The sequence below is a fragment of the Oncorhynchus mykiss genome, chromosome 23 (assembly GCF_057628025.1).
Source record: "Oncorhynchus mykiss isolate SJ-2025 chromosome 23, ASM5762802v1, whole genome shotgun sequence".
Taxonomy (NCBI): domain Eukaryota; kingdom Metazoa; phylum Chordata; class Actinopteri; order Salmoniformes; family Salmonidae; genus Oncorhynchus; species Oncorhynchus mykiss.
In genome coordinates this window covers 52,850,315-52,875,000 of record NC_143044.1, presented here as the reverse complement: position 1 = coordinate 52,875,000, position 24,686 = coordinate 52,850,315, and the positions used below count along the sequence as shown (strand labels likewise).

General features: G+C 41.3%; 1 protein-coding gene across 1 annotated transcript in view; it reads right to left on the bottom strand.

The window, feature by feature from the left end:
• Window positions 1-24,686, bottom strand: part of LOC110516873 (protein eyes shut homolog) — a 240,571-nt gene that overhangs the window by 78,208 nt on the left and 137,677 nt on the right. Inside the window, exons 13-15 of the mRNA XM_090217983.1 lie at window positions 19,208-19,316; window positions 16,999-17,219; window positions 3,966-4,138 (exon numbers count right to left, since the gene is read on the bottom strand). Coding sequence (XP_090074109.1) covers window positions 3,966-4,138; window positions 16,999-17,219; window positions 19,208-19,316 — 503 coding nt within the window. The remainder of the gene's footprint in view (window positions 1-3,965; window positions 4,139-16,998; window positions 17,220-19,207; window positions 19,317-24,686) is intronic.

Below are 24,686 nucleotides of genomic sequence, written 5' to 3'. Positions count from 1 at the left end.
CCTTTACCCTTTATAGTGCACTCCTTTACCCTTTATAGTGCACTCCTTTTCCCTTTATAGTGCACTCCTTTTCCCTTTATAGTGCACTCCTTTTCCCTTTATAGTGCACTCCTTCTCCCTTTATAGTGCACTCCTTTACCCTTTATAGTGCACTCCTTCTCCCTTTATAGTGCACTCCTTTTCCCTTTATAGTGCACTCCTTCTCCCTTTATAGTGCACTCCTTTTCCCTTTATAGTGCACTCCTTTTCCCTTTATAGTGCACTCCTTTTCCCTTTATAGTGCACTCCTTCTCCCTTTATAGTGCACTCCTTTACCCTTTATAGTGCACTCCTTCTCCCTTTATAGTGCACTCCTTTTCCCTTTATAGTGCACTCCTTTTCCCTTTATAGTGCACTCCTTCTCCCTTTATAGTGCACTCCTTTTCCCTTTATAGTGCACTCCTTCTCCCTTTATAGTGCACTCCTTTTCCCTTTATAGTGCACTCCTTCTCCCTTTATAGTGCACTCCTTTTCCCTTTATAGTGCACTCCTTTTCCCTTTATAGTGCACTCCTTCTCCCTTTATAGTGCACTCCTTTACCCTTTATAGTGCACTCCTTCTCCCTTTATAGTGCACTCCTTTTCCCTTTATAGTGCACTCCTTTACCCTTTATAGTGCACTCCTTTTCCCTTTATAGTGCACTCCTTTACCCTTTATAGTGCACTCCTTTACCCTTTATAGTGCACTCCTTTACCCTTTATAGTACACTCCTTTACCCTTTATAGTGCACTCCTTTACCCTTTATAGTGCACTCCTTTACCCTTTATAGTGCACTCCTTTACCCTTTATAGTACACTCCTTTACCCTTTATAGTGCACTCCTTTTCCCTTTATAGTGCACTCCTTTTCCCTTTATAGTGCACTCCTTCTCCCTTTATAGTGCACTCCTTTTCCCTTTATAGTGCACTCCTTCTCCCTTTATAGTGCACTCCTTTACCCTTTATAGTGCACTCCTTTACCCTTTATAGTACACTCCTTTACCCTTTATAGTGCACTCCTTTTCCCTTTATAGTGCACTCCTTTTCCCTTTATAGTGCACTCCTTCTCCCTTTATAGTGCACTCCTTTACCCTTTATAGTGCACTCCTTTTCCCTTTATAGTGCACTCCTTCTCCCTTTATAGTGCACTCCTTCTCCCTTTATAGTGCACTCCTTCTCCCTTTATAGTGCACTCCTTTACCCTTTATAGTGCACTCCTTCTCCCTTTATAGTGCACTCCTTCTCCCTTTATAGTGCACTCCTTTACCCTTTATAGTGCACTCCTTTTCCCTTTATAGTGCACTCCTTCTCCCTTTATAGTGCACTCCTTCTCCCTTTATAGTGCACTCCTTCTCCCTTTATAGTGCACTCCTTCTCCCTTTATAGTGCACTCCTTCTCCCTTTATAGTGCACTCCTTTACCCTTTATAGTGCACTCCTTCTCCGTTTATAGTGCACTCCTTCTCCCTTTATAGTGCACTCCTTTTCCCTTTATAGTGCACTCCTTTTCCCTTTATAGTGCACTCCTTCTCCCTTTATAGTGCACTCCTTTTCCCTTTATAGTGCACTCCTTCTCCCTTTATAGTGCACTCCTTCTCCCTTTATAGTGCACTCCTTCTCCCTTTATAGTGCACTCCTTTACCCTTTATAGTGCACTCCTTTTCCCTTTATAGTGCACTCCTTTTCCCTTTATAGTGCACTCCTTTACCCTTTATAGTGCACTCCTTTACCCTTTATAGTGCACTCCTTTTCCCTTTATAGTGCACTCCTTTTCCCTTTATAGTGCACTCCTTCTCCCTTTATAGTGCACTCCTTCTCCCTTTATAGTGCACTCCTTTACCCTTTATAGTGCACTCCTTTTCCCTTTATAGTGCACTCCTTTTCCCTTTATAGTGCACTCCTTCTCCCTTTATAGTGCACTCCTTCTCCCTTTATAGTGCACTCCTTTACCCTTTATAGTGCACTCCTTTACCCTTTATAGTGCACTCCTTCTCCCTTTATAGTGCACTCCTTCTCCCTTTATAGTGCACTCCTTCTCCCTTTATAGTGCACTCCTTTACCCTTTATAGTGCACTCCTTCTCCCTTTATAGTGCACTCCTTTACCCTTTATAGTGCACTCCTTCTCCCTTTATAGTGCACTCCTTTTCCCTTTATAGTGCACTCCTTTACCCTTTATAGTGCACTCCTTCTCCCTTTATAGTGCACTCCTTCTTCCTTTATAGTGCACTCCTTTACCCTTTATAGTGCACTCCTTTACCCTTTATAGTGCACTCCTTTACCCTTTATAGTGCACTCCTTTACCCTTTATAGTGCACTCCTTTTCCCTTTATAGTGCACTCCTTTACCCTTTATAGTGCACTCCTTTACCCTTTATAGTGCACTCCTTTACCCTTTATAGTGCACTCCTTTTCCCTTTATAGTGCACTCCTTTACCCTTTATTGTGCACTCCTTCTCCATTTATAGTGCACTCCTTCTCCCTTTATAGTGCACTCCTTTACCCTTTATAGTGCACTCCTTTACCCTTTATAGTGCACTCCTTTACCCTTTATAGTGCACTCCTTCTCCCTTTATAGTGCACTCCTTTACCCTTTATAGTGCACTCCTTTACCCTTTATAGTGCACTCCTTCTCCCTTTATAGTGCACTCCTTCTCCCTTTATAGTGCACTCCTTTTCCCTTTATAGTGCACTCCTTCTCCCTTTATAGTACATTACTTATGACCAAAGCCCAAGTAGGGTGGCAGGTAGCCTAGCGGTTAAGAGGTTGGGCCAGTAACTGAAAGGTTGCTGGCTCGAATCCCCGAGATGACTAGGTGAAAAATCTGTCGATGTGCCCTTGGCCAAGGCACTTAACCGTAGTTGCTCCTATAAGTTTCTCTGGATAAAAATGTAGGGCACTATATAGGGTCCCATTTGGGACGCATTCCTTGACTGTAGGTTAACCCTTATTAAAGGTGACTGCTTGGAAAACCCATGCACTAAACCAGCCAGCTACTTAGAAAATATCCTTTTAAGAACTTATCAGAGCTCCACCGCCTCTCTGGAACATCCAGCAGAGTAGATAGATACACTTTGTAAAGCTATTGATTATTATCACCCTAATGTGAAAATCCATTCGCAAAGGAAGACACAAGCTTTTTCCCCCAGCAGGATTTCCATTTCATTAACTTCTCCCTTTTACTTCCTTGCTGTTCTTCACTATCTTTCATCTCTCCACTGTTGCCTCTCAACCGATCCCTGAGACTGTGGAGCAGACCTGGGTTCAACTAGTATGTGTTTTCTTTCACGTACTTTGAGTGTTTGATTTGAGCCTGCCTGTAGTGCCAGCTAGGTGGGGTTTGCACTTTTGGTACTATTATATTGGTCCCGTTGCTCTACGCCAGGTCAATCAGGCTCATTTGAAATATTTGAAAGAAAACAGATACTATTTGAAACCAGGTCTGATGCCCTGAAGTTTTGTATCCTTTACACACATCTGTGCCAACATGATCCTTACTGTGCTGGCCATATCAAACGCCATCCTTTCAAACAAGAACAAGTGTCCAGCAACAACGGTCCATGTGAATGACTAACCAGGCCAGTGCAGTACAGCTCGGCACGGCTCAGTAGTGTGAAACGAGTATTAGAGTACTGTATGTATGGGTCTAACCTTCCTCTACACAGCAGGACCTGTCACACTGTATGTCTTATATGCTTCACAGGAGGTTGGTGGCACCTTAATTGGGGAGGACGGGCTTGCGGTAATGGCTGGAGCGGCAATCAGTGGAATGGTATCAAACACATCAAACACATGGTTTCTATGGTTTCCTTGTGTTTGATGCCATTCCATTAGCTCCGTTCCAGTCATTATTATGAGCCGTCCTCCCCTCAGCAGCCTCCTGTGATACGCATGTATTATGTATAACTATAATGTTATATATTATATATAACATATTGTGTCTATATCTTACCATCATCACACAGCAGGCCCTGTCTTCCGTAAGGGCAGAGACACACAGCTTCCTGGTGGGACTTGGGGATACAGGTGGCTCCGTGACCACAGGGGCTCCACTCACAGGCTGTGAACTGGCAGAGCCGACCAGAGTAGAGAGGAGGGCACTCACAGAACCAGTCCTCTGCATCACTATACACAGGGAGAGATAGAGACAGACACACACAGAGAGGAGAGATCATTAGGACCAAGGGGAAATGGACCCTGGTAGTTCTAGTGATGTGTTTCTATCTAGGAGAGAGAGAGAGAGAGAGAGACAGAGAGAGAGAGAGAGAGAGAGAGAGAGACAGAGAGACAGAGAGAGAGAGAGAGAGAGAGAGAGAGAGAGAGACAGAGAGACAGAGAGACAGAGAGAGAGAGAGAGAGAGAGAGAGAGAGAGAGAGAGGGAGAGAGAGAGAGAGAGAGAGACAGAGAGAGAGAGAGAGAGAGAGAGAGAGACAGAGAGACAGAGAGAGAGAGAGAGAGAGAGAGAGAGAGAGAGACAGAGAGACAGAGAGAGATAATCAAAAAATCAACAACTTCATGAATGAAAACACTGTATTAAACTCTGTGATGAATCAATAGAGACGAGTTAAGACATGAACAATATCTCCATCAGTCCCAGATGGAACACATCCAGTATGAATCCATACTGGAGCTCTGCAGAAAGGAGCTGCCGCGTTAGAAGGATGGACTGGCTGGTTGAGGAGATGGACAGGTGTTATGTCATAGATTTAATTCAGATAACACATCAGATTCAACAGCAGGTGTGTGTGTGTGTGTGTGTGTGTGTGTGTGTGTGCGCGGCATGTACATATGTGTGTGTGTGTTCTGCCTCTTTCAGCTCCTTACAAAAATGTAAACACATCTGCGCTTTCAGTGAATGCAGATAATAACCACTGTCCCAAACGGCACCCTATTCCCTATGAGTCCTGGTCAAAAGTAGTGCTCTATACAGGGAATAGGGCACCATTTAGGATGCACATAATAACCTGCAGGAAACCAATGATTGGGAGTGGTTGAGCAAACATATGGCCCAAAAAGTATACACATGACTCTCCTACCCCAACCCCTTCTCCTTTTCTCAATTCATATTCATGCGGTTGCTTTATCTCTGGGTTGGAGAGGAAGTGGATGCTAGGCTAGTCATATTATTTACACTTCATAAGCTCCTCTGTAAGAGGCACACACTTTTCAAAGGTATAATATCAGATAGAGAAGGCATTGGTGGGGTTTCACGTCTATAAATGAATAATGGGCCGTGAGCAGCCAGCACTGCTGGATGTATTTTCCTTCACTTTCTCCTCCAGAAACGGGCTTCTAGAAATTAAATATTTACCTTCTGTCGCTGGAATTTAGAACTGTTGGAATGACTGTATGGAACGCGGCTTAGAAGGAAGGGAAATAGACTGTAATGTCGAGTCTTGTTTTCAGCATAAATGTCACACTGACTGTTAACGGTGGTAAATATTACCAGTCAAATAGCATCCTAACCCCTAATATAGTGGCCCTACTTCTGAGCACTATTTCTGTCACTACTTGAGAACTTGAAACAGCGAGTGTCCTCTTTGATGATCTTCTTCATCTCCTTCCATGTGGTGGTCAGTGTGATCATGACGGTCTCGTCCCAGCTTCAGGTCAAAGGAAGTGCACTATATAGGGAATAAGGAGCCACTTGGGACGCGGGAATGAATGACCCAGTAATGTTTCTCAATGTGAACAGACGTAATTAACACACTTATTTAAATAACAGCTGATGACTTGTTACAATGAATATTAAACTAAATTATGACATAGTAGGCAGTACATTTTATTTTTAAGAATTTGCTAAACGTTTTCATCTATTTTCATTAAAATATTAATGATATTTATTTAACATAGTAAATGTAACATAGTGAATGTTACCATATTAACATGTTAATCTCATGTGTACTGTAGATCTAAGACAGTGGCAGGTCACAGGAAGCTTCTGAAACACCACCCTAACATAGATATTATGCATAATACTGTATGTAGTACACTATATAGGGAATATGGTCCCAAACTCACTGCACTATATAGGGAATATGGTGCCAAACTCACTGCACTATATAGGGAATATGGTGCCAAACTTAGTGCACTATATAGGGAATATGGTGCCAAACTTAGTGCACTATATAGGGAATATGGTGCCAAACTCACTGCACTATATAGGGAATATGGTGCCAAACTTAGTGCACTATATAGGGAATATGGTGCCAAACTTAGTGCACTATATAGGGAATATGGTCCCAAACTTAGTGCACTATATAGGGAATATGGTGCCAAACTTAGTGCACTATATAGGGAATATGGTGCCAAACTTAGTGCACTATATAGGGAATATGGTGCCAAACTCACTGCACTATATAGGGAATATGGTGCCAAACTTAGTGCACTATATAGGGAATATGGTCCCAAACTTAGTGCACTATATAGGGAATATGGTGCCAAACTTAGTGCACTATATAGGGAATATGGTCCCAAACTTAGTGCACTATATAGGGAATATGGTCCCAAACTTAGTGCACTATATAGGGAATATGGTCCCAAACTTAGTGCACTATATAGGGAATATGGTCCCAAACTTAGTGCACTATATAGGGAATATGGTCCCAAACTTAGTGCACTATATAGGGAATATGGTCCCAAACTTAGTGCACTATATAGGGAATATGGTGCCAAACTTAGTGCACTATATAGGGAATATGGTCCCAAACTTAGTGCACTATATAGGGAATATGGTCCCAAACTTAGTGCACTATATAGGGAATATGGTCCCAAACTTAGTGCACTATATAGGGAATATGGTCCCAAACTTAGTGCACTATATAGGGAATATGGTCCCAAACTTAGTGCACTATATAGGGAATATGGTCCCAAACTTAGTGCACTATATAGGGAATATGGTCCCAAACTTAGTGCACTATATAGGGAATATGGTCCCAAACTTAGTGCACTATATAGGGAATATGGTCCCAAACTTAGTGCACTATATAGGGAATATGGTCCCAAACTTAGTGCACTATATAGGGAATATGGTCCCAAACTTAGTGCACTATATAGGGAATATGGTCCCAAACTTAGTGCACTATATAGGGAATATGGTCCCAAACTTAGTGCACTATATAGGGAATATGGTCCCAAACTTAGTGCACTATATAGGGAATATGGTCCCAAACTTAGTGCACTATATAGGGAATATGGTCCCAAACTTAGTGCACTATATAGGGAATATGGTGCCAAACTCACTGCACTATATAGGGAATAGGGTGCCAAACTTAGTGCACTATATAGGGAATATGGTCCCAAACTTAGTGCACTATATAGGGAATATGGTCCCAAACTTAGTGCACTATATAGGGAATATGGTGCCAAACTCACTGCACTATATAGGGAATAGGGTGCCAAACTTAGTGCACTATATAGGGAATATGGTGCCAAACTTAGTGCACTATATAGGGAATATGGTCCCAAACTTAGTGCACTATATAGGGAATATGGTCCCAAACTTAGTGCACTATATAGGGAATATGGTCCCAAACTTAGTGCACTATATAGGGAATATGGTGCCAAACTTAGTGCACTATATAGGGAATATGGTGCCAAACTCACTGCACTATATAGGGAATATGGTCCCAAACTTAGTGCACTATATAGGGAATATGGTCCCAAACTTAGTGCACTATATAGGGAATATGGTCCCAAACTTAGTGCACTATATAGGGAATATGGTGCCAAACTTAGTGCACTATATAGGGAATATGGTCCCAAACTTGGTGCACTATATAGGGAATATGGTCCCAAACTTAGTGCACTATATAGGGAATATGGTCCCAAACTTAGTGCACTATATAGGGAATATGGTCCCAAACTTAGTGCACTATATAGGGAATATGGTCCCAAACTTAGTGCACTATATAGGGAATATGGTGCCAAACTTAGTGCACTATATAGGGAATATGGTCCCAAACTTAGTGCACTATATAGGGAATATGGTGCCAAACTTAGTGCACTATATAGGGAATATGGTCCCAAACTTAGTGCACTATATAGAGAAAGGGGTGCCATTTCAGACGTATACACAGAGTTTAGGGTCAGCAGGAACTAATGATGACACGATCATCAGCTGTAAGGTCAGTGTCCTGCTTTATGGACCTCCGTTAAACATCATGTCCATTCTGATTGAGCTTTAACACACTGCTCAGTCAGGTGGTAGGCTTTAAGTGTTAACCACTCATGTGGCTCCTGCAGGATTAAGTGACCGCCACTCTCTTCACTGGCAACTAAATGTGTCTGACCTGTTATCTAAAAACTGCCACATGATGGTATGTCTGACCTGTTATCTAAAAACTGCCACATGATGGTATGTCTGACGTGTTATCTAAAAACTGCCACATGATGAACACGTATGTCTGTGTTAAAACGTGTTCATTGTAATATACAGTACATAGTCTACTTTAACTGGGGCATGTTGGATTTGTATACAAAATACACTATATATACACAAAAGTAAGTGGACACCCCTTCAAATGTATGGATTTGGCTATTTCAGTCACACCCGTTGCTAACAGGTGTATAAAATCAAGCCATGCAATCTCCATAGACAAACATTGGCAGTAGAATGGCCTTACTGAAGAGCTCAGTGACTTTCAATGTGGCACCGTCATAAGATGCCACCTTTGGGGCGGCAGGGTAGCCTAGTGGTTAGTTAGAGTGTTGGACTAGTAACCGGAAGGTTGCAAGTTCAAATCCCCGAGCTGACAAGGTACAAATCTGTCGTTCTGCCCCTGAACAGGCAGTTAACCCACTGTTCCTAGGCCGTCATTGTAAATAAGAATTTGTTCTTAACTGACTTGCCTAGTTAAATAAAGGTTAAATAAAAAAATGTTTTAAAAAAAGCTACCACCTTTCCAATAAGTCAGTTCGTCAAATTTCTGCTCTGTTATAGCTGCCTCGGTCACCTATAAGTGCTGTTATTGTAAGTGGAAACAACAACGGATCAGCCGTGAGGTGGTAGCCCACACAAGCTCATAGAACGGGATCGCAGAGTGCTACAATGATTAGCGTGTAAAAAAAATCTGTCTTCGGTCGGAAACACTCACTACCGAGTTCCAAACTGTCTCTGGAAGCAACGTCACCACAAGGACTGATCGGGAGCTTGATGAAGTGGGGTTCCATGGCCGAGCAGCGGCACACACATCACCACACGCAATGATAAGCGTCGGCTGGAGTGGTGTAAAGTTTGCCGCCATTGGACTCTGGAGTAGTGGAAACGCATTATCTGGGGTGATGAATCACGCTTCACCATCTGGCAGTCTGAAGGACGAATCTGGGTTTGGTGGATGCCAGGAGAACGCTACCTGCCCCAATGCATAGTGCCAACTGTAAAGTTTGGTGGATGAGGAATAATGGTCTGGGTATAAGTGAAATCTTTATGCTACAGCATACAATGACACTCTAGACAATTCCATGCTTCCAACTTTGTGGCAAATGTTTGGGGAAGGCCCTTTCCTGTTTCAGCATGACAATGCCCCCGTGCACAAAGCGAGGTCCATACCGAAATGGTTTGTCAAGATCGGTGTGGAAGAACTTGACTGGCCTGCACAGAGCCCTTACCTCAACCCCATCAAACACCTTTGGGATGAATTGGAACAGGCCAAATTGCCCAACATCAGTGCCCACCCCCTCTAATGCTCTGAATGGGCTGAATGGAAGCAAGTCCCCGCAGCAATGTTCCAACATCTAGTGGAAAGCCTTCCCAGAAAAGTGGAGACTGTTATAGCACATAGCTATTACATAGAAAATGTCTGTAAGAAGACAAAGATAGCGTATCTCTCTAAGATAAGCAGATGTCTGCCAAACCCCAATACCATGATGACCTTATTATATCGGACATTCGACTCTGTCTGTGTCCCAAATGGCACCCTATTACATGTATAGTGCACTACTTTTGACCAGGGGTCTGGCAGGGAATAGGGTCCCATTAGGGAGTCAGCCTCTACTAATGAAGTGGCAGTTGTAAGGCTCAGATCTAAAGACATGTCAGATGATGACTGCAGTCCAATACACTCTGTGAAATGCTGCCATGGTCGTTATTTGTCATTAATACAATGAGTGTGGTGATTGATTATGTAGACAGACAGACAGGATAATGTAGTAGACATCACCCAAGCCATTTGTCTATATATGGGGGTTGTATATTTTCCAATAGGATGTTGTGTATTTCCAATAAGATGTTGTGTATTTTCCTATAAGCTGTTGTGTATTTTCCAATAGGATGTGGTGTATTTTCCTATAAGCTGTTGTGTATTTTCCAATAGGATGTTGTGTATTTTCCAGTAGAATACTGTGTATTTTCCAATAGAATGCTGTGTATTTTCCAATAGGATGTTATCCATTTTCCAATAGAATGCTGTGTATTTTCCAGTAGAATACTGTGTATTTTCCAATAGGATGTTATGCATTTTCCAATAGAATGTTGTGTATTTTCGAGTAGAATACTGTGCATTTTCCTATCGGATGTTGTGTATTTTCCAATAAGATGTTGTGTATTTTCCTATAGGATGTTGTGTATTTCCAATAAGATGTTGTGTATTTTCCAATAGGATGTTGTGTATTTTCCAGTAGGATGTTGTGTATTTTCCTATAGGATGTTGTGTATTTTCCTGTAGGATGTTGTGTATTTTCCTATAGGATGTTGTATATTTTCATATAGGATGTAGTGTATTTTCTAATAGGATGTTGTGTATTTTCCAATAGAATACTGTGTATTTTCCAATAGGATGTTGTGTATTTTCCTATAAGCTGTTGTGTATTTTCCAATAGGATGTGGTGTATTTTCCTATAAGCTGTTGTGTATTTTCCAATAGGATGTTGTGTATTTTCCAGTAGAATACTGTGTATTTTCCAATAGAATGCTGTGTATTTTCCAATAGGATGTTATCCATTTTCCAATAGAATGCTGTGTATTTTCCAATAGGATGTTATGCATTTTCCAATAGAATGTTGTGTATTTTCCAGTAGAATACTGTGTATTTTCCAATAAGATGTTGTGTATTTTCCAATAGGATGCTGTGTATTTTCCAATAGGATGTTATCCATTTTCCAATAGAATGCTGTGTATTTTCCAGTAGAATACTGTGTATTTTCCAATAGGATGTTATGCATTTTCCAATAGAATGTTGTGTATTTTCCAGTAGGATGTTGTGTATTTTCCTATAGGATGTTGTGTATTTTCCTGTAGGATGTTGTGTATTTTCCTATAGGATGTTGTATATTTTCATATAGGATGTAGTGTATTTTCTAATAGGATGTTGTGTATTTTCCAATAGAATACTGTGTATTTTCCAATAGGATGTTGTGTATTTTCCTATAAGCTGCTGTGTATTTTCCAATAGGATGTGGTGTATTTTCCTATAAGCTGTTGTGTATTTTCCAATAGGATGTTGTGTATTTTCCAGTAGGATGTTGTGTATTTTCCTATAGGATGTTGTGTATTTTCCTGTAGGATGTTGTGTATTTTCCTATAGGATGTTGTATATTTTCATATAGGATGTAGTGTATTTTCTAATAGGATGTTGTGTATTTTCCAATAGGATGTTGTATATTTTCATATAGGATGTAGTGTATTTTCTAATAGGATGTTGTGTATTTTCCAATAGAATACTGTGTATTTTCCAATAGGATGTTGTGTATTTTCCTATAAGCTGCTGTGTATTTTCCAATAGGATGTGGTGTATTTTCCTATAAGCTGTTGTGTATTTTCCAATAGGATGTTGTGTATTTTCCTATAAGCTGTTGTGTATTTTCCAATAGGATGTTGTGTATTTTCCAGTAGAATACTGTGTATTTTCCAATAGAATGCTGTGTATTTTCCAATAGGATGTTATCCATTTTCCAATAGAATGCTGTGTATTTTCCAGTAGAATACTGTGTATTTTCCAATAGGATGTTATGCATTTTCCAATAGAATGTTGTGTATTTTCCAGTAGAATACTGTGTATTTTCCAATAAGATGTTGTGTATTTTCCAATAGGATGCTGTGTATTTTCCAATAGGATGTTATCCATTTTCCAATAGAATGCTGTGTATTTTCCAGTAGAATACTGTGTATTTTCCAATAGGATGTTATGCATTTTCCAATAGAATGCTGTGTATTTTCCAGTATAATACTGTGTATTTTCCAATAGGATGCTGTGTATTTTCCAATAGGATGTTATGCATTTTCCAATAGAATGCTGTGTATTTTCCAGTAGGATGTTGTGTATTTCCAATAAGATGTTGTGTATTTTCCTATAGAATGTTGTGTATTTCCAATAAGATGTTGTATATTTTCCAGTAGGATGTTGTGTATTTCCAATAAGATGTTGTGTATTTTCCAATAGGATATTGTGTATTTTCCAGTAGGATGTTGGGTATTTTCCTATAGGATGTTGTGTATTTTCCTGTAGGATGTTGTGTATTTTCCTATAGGATGTTGTATATTTTCCAATAAGATGTTGTGTATTTTCCAATAGGATGTTGTGTATTTTCCTATAGGATATTGTGTATTTTCCAGTAGGATGTTGTGTATTTTCCTCTAGGATGTTGTATATTTTCCTATAGGATGTAGTGTATTTTCTAATAGGATGTTGTGTATTTTCCTATAGGATGTTGTTAATATCTGTTATGTGTGTTGTGTGGTTTTCACGCACTACTTTCAGCCTGAACTTTAGATTGTTTATGTGCTGCATGGCGCTGAACAGTAGTTACTTGAACTGCATCTTACAATACATGATTGTCTGGAAGGCATTACATTTACAGTATGTGGTTAGAGTTCAGAATGACGTTGTGTATATTGACGTCTTATTCCACCACTGCAGGGCCAGCGATAAACATCCTGGAGCTTCAGCTGGGCAGTACTACATACAGACACGTTCTTAATCTTTTGACTCAGTGCCCAGCCAAAACGTAAAGTTACCACTGTTACGGTGACCAAGGCCAACTAAACAGCTAAAGTTTCCCTGTAGCAGTTTCAGCGAGTCAAAGCTGCAGAATCCGAAGCGGGAAACCGTGCTAGATGGATGGGTCATGATTCTGTTGAACCGAGAACAAAACCTCATGGCCAGCTATAACCGTCCACCTCCGCTTTACATTTCCCTGCTATGATTCAGCAGGGGTTTGTTTCAACAGGGTTATTTGACATGTTTTATAAAATCACCCGTGGTACTGACAGCTTATTATTTTTACTCGTCAAATGTGTGTGTGTTGGAGAACACTGTGAAATATGGAGAACTTTTTAACCCAGTTTGATCATGACCTCGGTAGCTATGCCTCACAGTGACTCAATTTGACAAGTTTCAGGGAGTGAATGTATGGTATAGTTTTATAATGTAGGGTGCAGTTTGTGTTTCATGAGGAAAATGAATGTATCATTGAAATGAATACTGCATTCTGAATCCATTCTGAATGCAAAGTAAAACCTTTGGGCGGATATTTTTTGCCTTAGTACATTTTATCTCAAAAGTGTTTGCACTAAGTAGGTGATCAAGCCAAACTGACTAAGGCAATAGACTACAAAGCTAAATCCCATCAAGAGCTGCATTTAAAACACCAACTTGCACTTAATTTGAAGCCTTGAGACAACTGAGACATGGGATTGTGTATGTGTGCCACTCAGAGGGGGAATGGGCAAGACAAAAGATTTAAATGCCTTTGAACGGGGTGTTGTAGTAGGTGCCAGGCGCACCGGTGTGTGTCAAGAACTGCAATGCTACTGTTTTTTTTTACGCTCAACAGTTTCCTGTTTGTATCAAGAATGGTTCACCACCCAAAGGACATCCAGCCAACTTGATACAACTGTGGGAAGCATCAGAGTCAACATGGGTCAGCATCCCTGTAGGGGGGTGCAACTCTATATTAGAAAGGTGTTTTTAATGATTGGTATACTCAGTTTATGACATTGGGCACCACACAACTTGATTACTGAGAGCTCATCTGACAGAGATATCATGTGCAGGCCAATCCATTATTCAGTAGTTAATCTGCTACTCAACAGATTAAATATGTAGCCTTTAATAATGAATAGCAGTGCGTTTGTTTGTGAGGTTCCTGTAACGTTCTTGTCCTTCTATGGTAGAGGAGACTACGAGAAGTCCTTTATATGTGGAACGGTGTGTTTGTGTGTGTGGAACGATGTATTTGTGTGTGTGGAACGGTGTGTTTAAGTGTGTGGAACGATGTGCTTGTGTGTGTGGAACGATGTGTTTGTGTGTGTGAAACAGGGTGTGTTTGTGTGTGTGAAACAGGGTGTGTTTGTGTGTATGGAACGGTGTGTCTGTGTACGTGCATGTGTGTCGGTTCACACACAGATACTATGATATGTGTGTATGTGATTTACATATTCACAACAATCACTAAACATAAACACACTTTGTAATCAAATGATTGCGTGAAGGTAAAATGGGAAAACCCTTTTGTTACCACCCATATTTAATGTAATCAAGCCTCTGATTACAGCAATTAAGAACTAAAGTATGTGTCAACCTTACCACATCCCCTTATCCATCCACACCTTCACTACATCTGGTAGCCATTCCACCCCAGCCAGCCAGCCAGTCAGGCACCAGCCAGCCACCAGCCAGCCAGCCATCAGCCAGCCAGTCAGCCATCAGCCAGCCAGCCAGCGAGGCACCAGCCAGCCAACCAGCCAGAAGCCAGCCAGGCACCAGCTAGCCACCAGCCAACCAGCCAGCTAGCCAGGCAGCCAGCCAGTCAGGCAGCCAGCCAGCCAGTCAGGCAGCCAGCCAGGCAGCCAGCCAGTCACCAGCAAAGCAGAGTTTTAACAAGACTTCTTCTGCTGCTTTATTAAAGAAGGTAACACTTTACAATAAGGTTCCTCAAGGATGTATTCGAAGTCCCTTATCTTTGGTGTGGATTCCTTGAATTTAGGACATTTCAAAACACAACAAACAGAATGAACATACCCATACAATAACTTATTAAAACAGTAGCCAATGTATCTATAATTCAACTCCTACACTTCTTTTGAATGTATATGTCCTCCAGAATTCAAAGACGTTTCTGCAACCAACTCTTTAATGAGTCATTTTCTTTCTGAAGTATCCTTAGGGGAACGTTGTACATCATCACTATAGGCTGCAGCATTGTCTGATTATAGGCCTGAGTTCCAAATGGTACCCTTTTCCCTTTATAGTGCACTACTTTGGACCAAAGACCTATGGGCATAGGGTGCCATTTGTAGGGAATAGGGTGCCATTTGGGACGTATACATAGTCTTTGTTGGTTCCTCATTGAGAATTCGGCCTAATGATTATTCCTAGGACCTTGAGTTGTTTCTTTTATAAACTACAGACAATGTGCAATGTTCAGTCTTAATAATAATAATTATTATTCACTGCAGGTAGATTGTATGTTTTCAAATTCTATAAGAATATATATATTTATATATATATGTATGTTTTATATAGAGCTTTTTATTACAAGTAGAATCCAAAGATGCTGAGCCGTAGACATTTATGATAAAACACAATTCTATCATTACATCTCAGTAACATGCAAATGTCGACAGGCTGTAGAAGACAGAACGATGACATTAAGACAGGAAGCAATCAAATCGCCAGCCATTATGCCCACAGCCAATGCTTTAACCATCTGGTATTATGCCAGAGCCACCCGGGTCAATTGACTGAATGAAGATTGCTCTGTGAACTCTCTATAACCCTACACCAGCTATGGGGTCCAAGAGGGTTTGGCACCGTGATGGAATATAATTCACACTCATAATTAACAACGCTGACTGACGGTAGAGATTTGCGTATGATGATCTGACCACAAAATATTATTAACCTGATTTTGTTCATTTGTGTTAAGTATTCAATTAGCAAAAATATATTTTAAAAATTGATTAACGATGTCAGCGTGTAGAGGGTAGAGACTCAATGTAACCTTCAGCTATTTACTGAATTACCTACCAGGCTAGGATCCTGGTCAAAGACTCTTAAGATAGTGGATTGAAACATGGCTAATAGTATGAGTGGTAAGACTGTTAAGATAGTGGACTGAAACATGGCTGATAGTATTAATGGTATTACTGTTAAGATAATGGACTGAAACATGGCTGATAGTATTAATGGTAAGACTGTTAAGATAGTGGACTGAAACATGGCTGATGGTATGAGTGGTAAGACTGTTAAGATAGTGGACTGAAACATGGCTGATAGTATTAATGGTATTACTGTTAAGATAGTGGACTGAAACGTGGCTGATAGTGTGAATGGTATGACTGTTAAGATAGTGGACTGAAACATGGCTGATAGTATTAGTGGTATGACTGTTAAGATAGTGGACTGAAACATGGCTGATAGTGTTACTGTTAAGACAGTGGACTGAAACATGGCTGATAGTATTAATGGTATGACTGTTAAGATAGTGGACTGAAACATGGCTGATAGTATTAGTGGTATGACTGTTAAGATAGTGGACTGAAACATGGCTGATAGTGTTACTGTTAAGACAGTGGACTGAAACATGGCTGATAGTATTAATGGTATGACTGTTAAGATAGTGGACTGAAACATGGCTGATAGTATTAGTGGTATGACTGTTAAGATAGTGGACTGAAACATGGCTGATAGTATTAGTGGTATGACTGTTAAGATAGTGGACTGAAACATGGCTGATAGTATGAATGGTATTTCTGTTAAGATAGTGGACTGAAACATGCCTGATAGTATGAATGGTATGAATCAATACACTGCGATATGGCCGGCCCTCTAGCCTCACATTACCATTAACCTTGATGTACCTGGACCTTCATTAAGAGTCCATTACTACTAATCAATGTAGGACGATTTAAGTTTTTTAAGACCATTAGGTGACATTAAATAGAGCTGGTTAATTCAGTCTTTTACTTTTAGCTCTCAAAGACAGTATTTCAAAACACTAATATTGTTTTAAAGACGACTGAAATATCCACATGGTCATATCCTACCTGACACAGGTGCCTCCATTGCGGCAGGGCAGGTGCTGACAGACAGGTGTGTCACAGTTGTGGATGTTCCTCCCTCCCAGTGCCTCTCCTGCTATGTAGATGTCCTTATTGTTGACCTGCAGCTCCCTGATACAGCCTACAAAACCCGTCACCTCCCTGGTGCTGGCAGGCTGATCCCTATGGGAGGGGACGTCCCCCAGGAATATAGGCCCCAACGCTACCTGGAAGGATGTCACAAAGACAAATGTATGCACATGTTCAAAGGCAGGTAGGAAGGTAGCAGGGGGACATGTGGGTGCGCGCGTGCGCGCACACACACACACACACACACACACACACACACACACACACACACACACACACACACACACACACACACACACACACACACACACACACACACGCACGTTATCAGCAATGCCTGTTTAGTCTTCTATATACAGTCCATGTGCTTCACTGCATACTTCATTACATCACAGTTCCATGTAAATTACTACAGACATTTAGTCAGTTATGATATACACTGACTGTACAAAACAGACTGACCAGGTGAATCCAGGTGAAAGCTATGATCCCTTATTTATGTCTCTTGTTAAATCCACTTCAATCAGTGTAGAGGAAGGGGAGGAGACAGGTTAAATAATGATTTTTAAGCCTTGAGACACGGATTGTGTATGTGTGTCATTCAGAGGGTGAATGGGCAAGACAACAAATGTAAGTGCCTTTGAACGGGGTCTGGTAGTAGGTGGTGCCAGGCGCACCGGTTTGTGTTAAGAACCGCAACGCTGCTGGGTTTTTCACACTCAACAGTTTCCCGTGTGTATCAAGAATGGTACACCAGTCCAACAACATCCAGCCAACATGGGCCAGCATCCCTGTGGAAAGCTTTTGATACCTTGTAGATTCCAGGCTCCAACGAATTGAGGCTGTTCTGAGGGCAAAAAGGGGGAGGGGGTGCAACTCAATATTAGGAAGGTGTTCCTAATGTCTGGTATACTCAGTGTAGACAAGACCTGCTATGGTAATCAACAATACAAATCTTCAGGTAAGGTAAAGTGTGCCTACGTCACAAATGGAACCCTGTTTTCTACATAGTGCACTACTTTTAGTGCACTACTCTTAGTGCACTACTTTTGACCAGAGCCCTATGGGAAGTAGTACATTATTTTGGGAATAGGGTGCCATTTAGGATGCAAATCAGGTGTTTTCTGGATGTGAATCCAGTGAACCGACAACTTATCCTCCTCAATTTAAAGCTGCAATAAGTACATATTCTGGGCAACCCGACCAAATTCATAGATATGTCATTCTCATTGAAAGCAAGATAGATCTGTTCTATGTGCTCTATTTCTATGCATCCCAGTCTTAAGTTTAGTTTTTGCGCCTTTTACTTTCATTTTTTTTTACACCAGCTTCAAAACAGCTGAAAATACAATATTTTTGGATATAGAAAATACATTTCAAAGCGGTTTAGTGATTCTCTACACAATACTTGCTTGTTTTGTTACATAAACTCAAATTAGGTGAACTATTTACATTTTAGCAAACCAGGAAATGGTGGAGCACTTTCTGCATAATAATAATCTATAACAACTGAGCTATAATTGTTTTGCTACAAAAAATAATATTGAAACTCAAGTATGTTTGAAATCATTCATGCTAGACATGTTAGGCTTCAGAGTTATAACCTGAGGTATTTTCAGTTAGATAGATATGTACACTGAGTGTACAAACAGTAAGAACACCTTAATATTTAGTTGTACCCCCCCCCCCCCCCTTCAAACATTCTTGATACACACAGGAAACTGTGTAGCATGAAAAACCCAGCAGCATTGCAGTTCTTGACACAAACCGGTGCACCTGGCTACTACTACCATACCCCGTTCAAAGACACTTAAATATTTAGCCTTGTCCATTCACCCTCTGAATGGCACACATACACAATCCATGTTTCAATTGTCTCAAAGCTTAAAAAGCCTTCTTTAACCTGTCCTCTTCTCTCATTTACATTGATTGAAGTGGATTTAACAAGTGACATCAATAAGGGATCATAGCTTTCACCTGGATTCACCTGGTCAGTCTATGTCATGGAAAGAGCAGCTGTTCTTCATGTTTGTATAATGCATGTTTGTATAGTCCAGGGTCCATAGAGGCCACTATATAGGAAAAAGGGTGCCATGAAGCTCTTGAGTAAGATAACTGGGTTTACCTCTGACACAGGCTGGAACAAGGATTCCTCCTGACGTTTCACTGTTCCATTATCTACTGCTATTTCAATCATACATGACCCTCCACTCCTACCGACAGGCAGCCCATATCTGTGGAGAGAGAGGGAGGGAGGGAGGGAGGGAGGGAGGGAGGGAGGGAGGGAGGTAGAGGGATGAGAGAGAGAGAGAGAGAGAGAGAGAGAGAGAGAGAGAGAGAGAGGTCAGGAGAACGAGAGAGGGGGAAAGAGAGAAAAAGAGAAAAGAAAGAGGAGAAAGAAAGAGAGGGTTGGGAGAAACAAAGGAGAGAGAGAAAGGGGAGGAGGACATGGATAGAGAGAGAGAGAGAGAGAGAGAGAGAGAGAGAGAGAGAGAGAGGTCAGGAGAACGAGAGAGGGGGAAAGAGAGAAAAAGAGAAAAGAAAGAGGAGAAAGAAAGAGAGGGTTGGGAGAAACAAAGGAGAGAGAGAAAGGGGAGGAGGACATGGATAGAGAGAGAGAGAGAAATAAACACCAGAAGAGAGAGCAAGAGGAAGAAAGAGGGACAGCAAGGGAAGGGAAATCTCATAAGAATATGCGGTATTCACAATAAATCCATTTAAGCATGAAAATTATGCAGACTTGGAGAGAGGCGACTAAGAGGAGGCTGAGAGGAGAGAGAGGGCTCAGTAATGGAGCTAGTGTAACTGTCTGTTGGTTCCAAATACACTGTGATTGTGTTCCAAAAGGCAACCCTATTCTGTACAGATGCAGGATCTTGATTTGATCACTCTTTTATTACTGAGAATGTTCCTGCACAGCAGGAAACGCAGATAAGCTTTGTGATTTACATACATTTACATAAATTCACTGAAAACCCAAGGTTATATTAACAGTATTACACCTTTTATGTAGCCTACTTTTGGCCAAGTACAAGCCTAACCACTGATCAAGCACTATTATGGACTAAACGTTCAAATCCTGTTTCTGCAGGATTATTTTGCTGTGAGAATCCTGGTCAAATTAAGACTCTCCATCTGTACATAGCGCACTACTTCTGACCAGGGCCTATAGGGCTTGTAGGGAATAGGGTGCCATTTGGGACATAGTCTCTGTATTGCAAAAACACTCTGCTGCCATTCCATAAACAGAGAGCCTGGACACGAGCCCTGGTCAAAACTAGTGCGCTATGTAGGGAATAGGGTGCCATTTGAGAACAGCTCTGTAATTTTCATGGCTCTTTTAACTAGCACAACATAAGGGAGAGTAATGGGTTGTTTGCTGTCAGTCTAGCATCAATGGAAAATGAGGATAAAATGAAATGCATTATGGTTTCTCCTTCATCCTCTGTCAAAAGAGGGAACCACTACTAGAGGTATTGGCAGGTACCAGTGAATGAACAAACAGCATAATGGGCCCTAAAAATAACACCCCAGTTAACATGTGAGCTGTACTACCACTGACATTGTTAACATGTGAGCTGTACAACCACTGAGACAGTTAAGATGTACTGCCATTACAACCACTGAGACTGTTAAGCTGTACTGCCATTACAACCACTGAGACTGTTAAGATGTACTGCCATTACAACCACTGAGACTGTTAAGCTGTACTGCCATTACAACCACTGAGACTGTTAAGCTGTACTGCCATTACAACCACTGAGACTGTTAAGCTGTACTGCCATTACAACCACTGAGACTGTTAAGCTGTACTGCCATTACAACCACTGATACTGTTAAGATGTACTGCCATTACAACCACTGAGACTGTTAAGCTGTACTGCCATTACAACCACTGAGACTGTTAAGCTGTACTGCCATTACAACCACTGATACTGTTAAGATGTACTGCCATTACAACCACTGAGACTGTTAAGCTGTACTGCCATTACAACCACTGAGACTGTTAAGCTGTACTGCCATTACAACCACTGAGGCTGTTAAGCTGTACTGCCAATACAACCACTGAGACTGTTAAGCTGTACTGCCATTACAACCACTGAGACTGTTAAGCTGTACTGCCATTACAACCACTGAGACTGTTAAGATGTACTGCCATTACAACCACTGAGACTGTTAAGCTGTACTGCCATTACAACCACTGAGACTGTTAAGATATACTGCCATTACAACCACTGAGACTGTTAAGATGTACTGCCATTACAACCACTGAGACTGTTAAGCTGTACTGCCATTACAACCACTGAGACTGTTAAGATGTACTGCCATTACAACCACTGAGACTGTTAAGCTGTACTGCCATTACAACCACTGAGACTGTTAAGCTGTACTGCCATTACAACCACTGAGACTGTTAAGCTGTACTGCCATTACAACCACTGAGGCTGTTAAGCTGTACTGCCATTACATCCACTGATACTGTTAAGCTGTACTGCCATTACAACCACTGAGACTGTTAAGCTGTACTGCCATTACAACCACTGAGGCTGTTAAGCTGTACTGCCATTACAACCACTGAGGCTGTTAAGCTGTACTGCCATTACAACCACTGAGGCTGTTAAGCTGTACTGCCATTACAACCACTGAGACTGTTAAGCTGTACTGCCATTACAACCACTGAGACTGTTAAGCTGTACTGCCATTACAACCACTGAGAATGTTAAGATGTACTGCCATTACAACAACTGAGGCTGTTAAGCTGTACTGCCATTACAACCACTGAGACTGTTAAGATGTACTGCCATTACAACCACTGAGTCTGTTAAGCTGTACTGCCATTACAACCACTGAGGCTGTTAAGCTGTACTGCCATTACAACCACTGAGACTGTTAAGATGTACTGCCATTAGCCATTACTACATAAACACCTTAAACGAGGAAGCAGGTGTGTGTGTGTGTGTGTGTGTGTGTGTGTTGCTACATGTGTATCCAGTGCAGTAGATCAGTCTAAACTCCAGAAGAAAAGCATAATAAATAGAAGGCAGCCTCTCCTACCTCCCTCCACACACTGGGGTTGGTCCTAATGGCACCCTATTCCCTACATAGTGCACTACATTTACCAGAGCCCAATGTCATATTCCCTACATAATGCACTACATTTACCAGAGCCCAATGGCACCCTATTCCCTACATAATGCACTACATTTACCAGAGCCCAATGGCACCCTATTCCCTACATAATGCACTACATTTACCAGAGCCCAATGTCATATTCCCTACATAATGCACTACATTTACCAGAGCCCAATGTCATATTCCCTACATAATGCACTACATTTACCAGAGCCCAATGGCACCCTATTCCCTACATAGTAGGACTACTTTTGAAGAGCCCTGTGGTTCTTGGTCTAAAGTAGTGCACTACGTTGTGAATAGGGTGCTATTTGAGACACATGTGTCCAGAAATAGGTTCTTCCACAACACTAAAGTGATATAAAGTGCTGTGTCCCTGTGCTGATTTAAAAATGATTTGTCAACAGAGAAACGAAGAGCAGTTTATACTGAATGTCGTGTCAGAAGGAGCATGCTGTACCCGTATCAATGCGTATTTTCCATTGAATCTGTGTTTGTTATATACATGCAGCCATGCATCAAGCAGTTGTCCTTCTTGCCCTTAACCAAATCACAGTAATCTGATCTGAACCTAACATTTATATCACCGATCTACACTGAACTAAAATATAAACGTAAAAGGTTAAGTGTTGGTCCCATGTTTCATGAAGTAAAAGATAACAGGTTCTCTGATGTCAACGTTGTGAACAGAGTGCCCCATGGTGGCGGTCGGGTAATGGTATGGGTAATGGTATGGGTAATGGTATGGGTAATGGTATGGGTAATGGTATGGGTAATGGTATGGGTAATGGTATGGGTAATGGTATGGGTAATGGTATGGGTAATGGTATGGGTAATGGTATGGGCAGGCATAAGCTACGGACAACGTACACAATTACATTTTAACGATGGCAATTTGAACGCACAGAGATACCGTGACAATATCCTGAGGCCCGTTGTCGTGCCATTCTTCCACCGACATCACTTCGATTCAGCATGATGATGCACAGCGCATGTCGCCAAGGATCTGCACACAATTCCTGGAATCTGAACATTTCCCAGTTCTTCCATGGCATGCGTACTCACCAGACATCTCACCCATTGAGCATGTTTGGGATGCTCTGGATCGACGGGTACAACAGGAGATGTGTCGCGCTGTATGAGGCAAATGGTGGTCACACCAGATACTCACTGGTTTTCTGATCCACACTCCTACCGTTTTTTTTTTTAAAGGTATCTGTGACCAACAGATGTATATCTGTATTCTCAGTCATGTGAAATCCATAGATGGGTTCAAACTGCACCTTTATTTTAACAGTGTGCATTGTAACATTATGGTCAAATATACTAGATTATACATGACTATTATTATCACGCAGTATATATGTACTTACTACAGTGTAATAATGATCTACTTACTATGGTATAATAATGGGTAGTCTATACTGTAACTCCGGTCTACAAAGGTACTAGATTATACAATAATTTAAGGTATTTGTTCACTCAGGATTAATGAATGAAGGAAACGAGGGCACCCAGGAAGCCAGAGATGTACATACATCATTAACATATGGTGGTGTGTATGTGTCTATGTGTGTGTGTGTACAGTGTGTGTACAGTGTGTGTGTGTGCGCGTGCATGCGAGAGACAGAGAAATCACCTGACTTTGCCAAGACATGGAATATGAGGAGCAACGCCGCGACTACTTAGCATTACAGGACATCTATTCATGTTGGAGCAGAGAGATAATGACTAATGCAGTCCATGAGTCCTCAGAGGAGAGGTAGAGGAGAGGGGGTTGAATGATAAACTACACGTACATGCTACACATACACACTCAGCTGATTTCTCTCTCCAATTCATCATTGGCTTGGCTGAATCCAATGCATGCAGCCCCTGAAGCTCTGGGAGGGAATGACTGCGGGCCCTAGTTGATCCATTCCATTATGGATGTATATGGCTTCCCAATCCACTCTAACAGTAGCATCAGACTACCTCTACTACAATCCACTTTAATACTAGCATCAGGCTACCTCTACTTCAATCCACTCTAACAGTAGCATCAGGCTACCTCTACTACAATCCACTCTAACACCATCAGGCTACCTCTACTACAATCCACTCTAACAGTAGCATCAGACTACTTCTACTACAATCCACTCTAACACTATCAGGCTACCTCTACTACAATCCACTCTAACACTATCAGGCTACCTCTACTACAATCCACTCTAACACTATCAGGCTACCTCTACTACAATCCACTCTAACACTATCATGCTACCTCTACTACAATCCACTCTAACACTATCTCTACTACAATCCACTCTAACAGTAGCATCAGACTACTTCTACTACAATCCACTCTACCACTATCAGACTACCTCTACTACAATCCACTTTAATACTAGCATCAGGCTACCTCTACTACAATCCACTCTAACAGTATCAGGCTACCTCTACTACAATCCACTCTAACACTATCAGGCTAC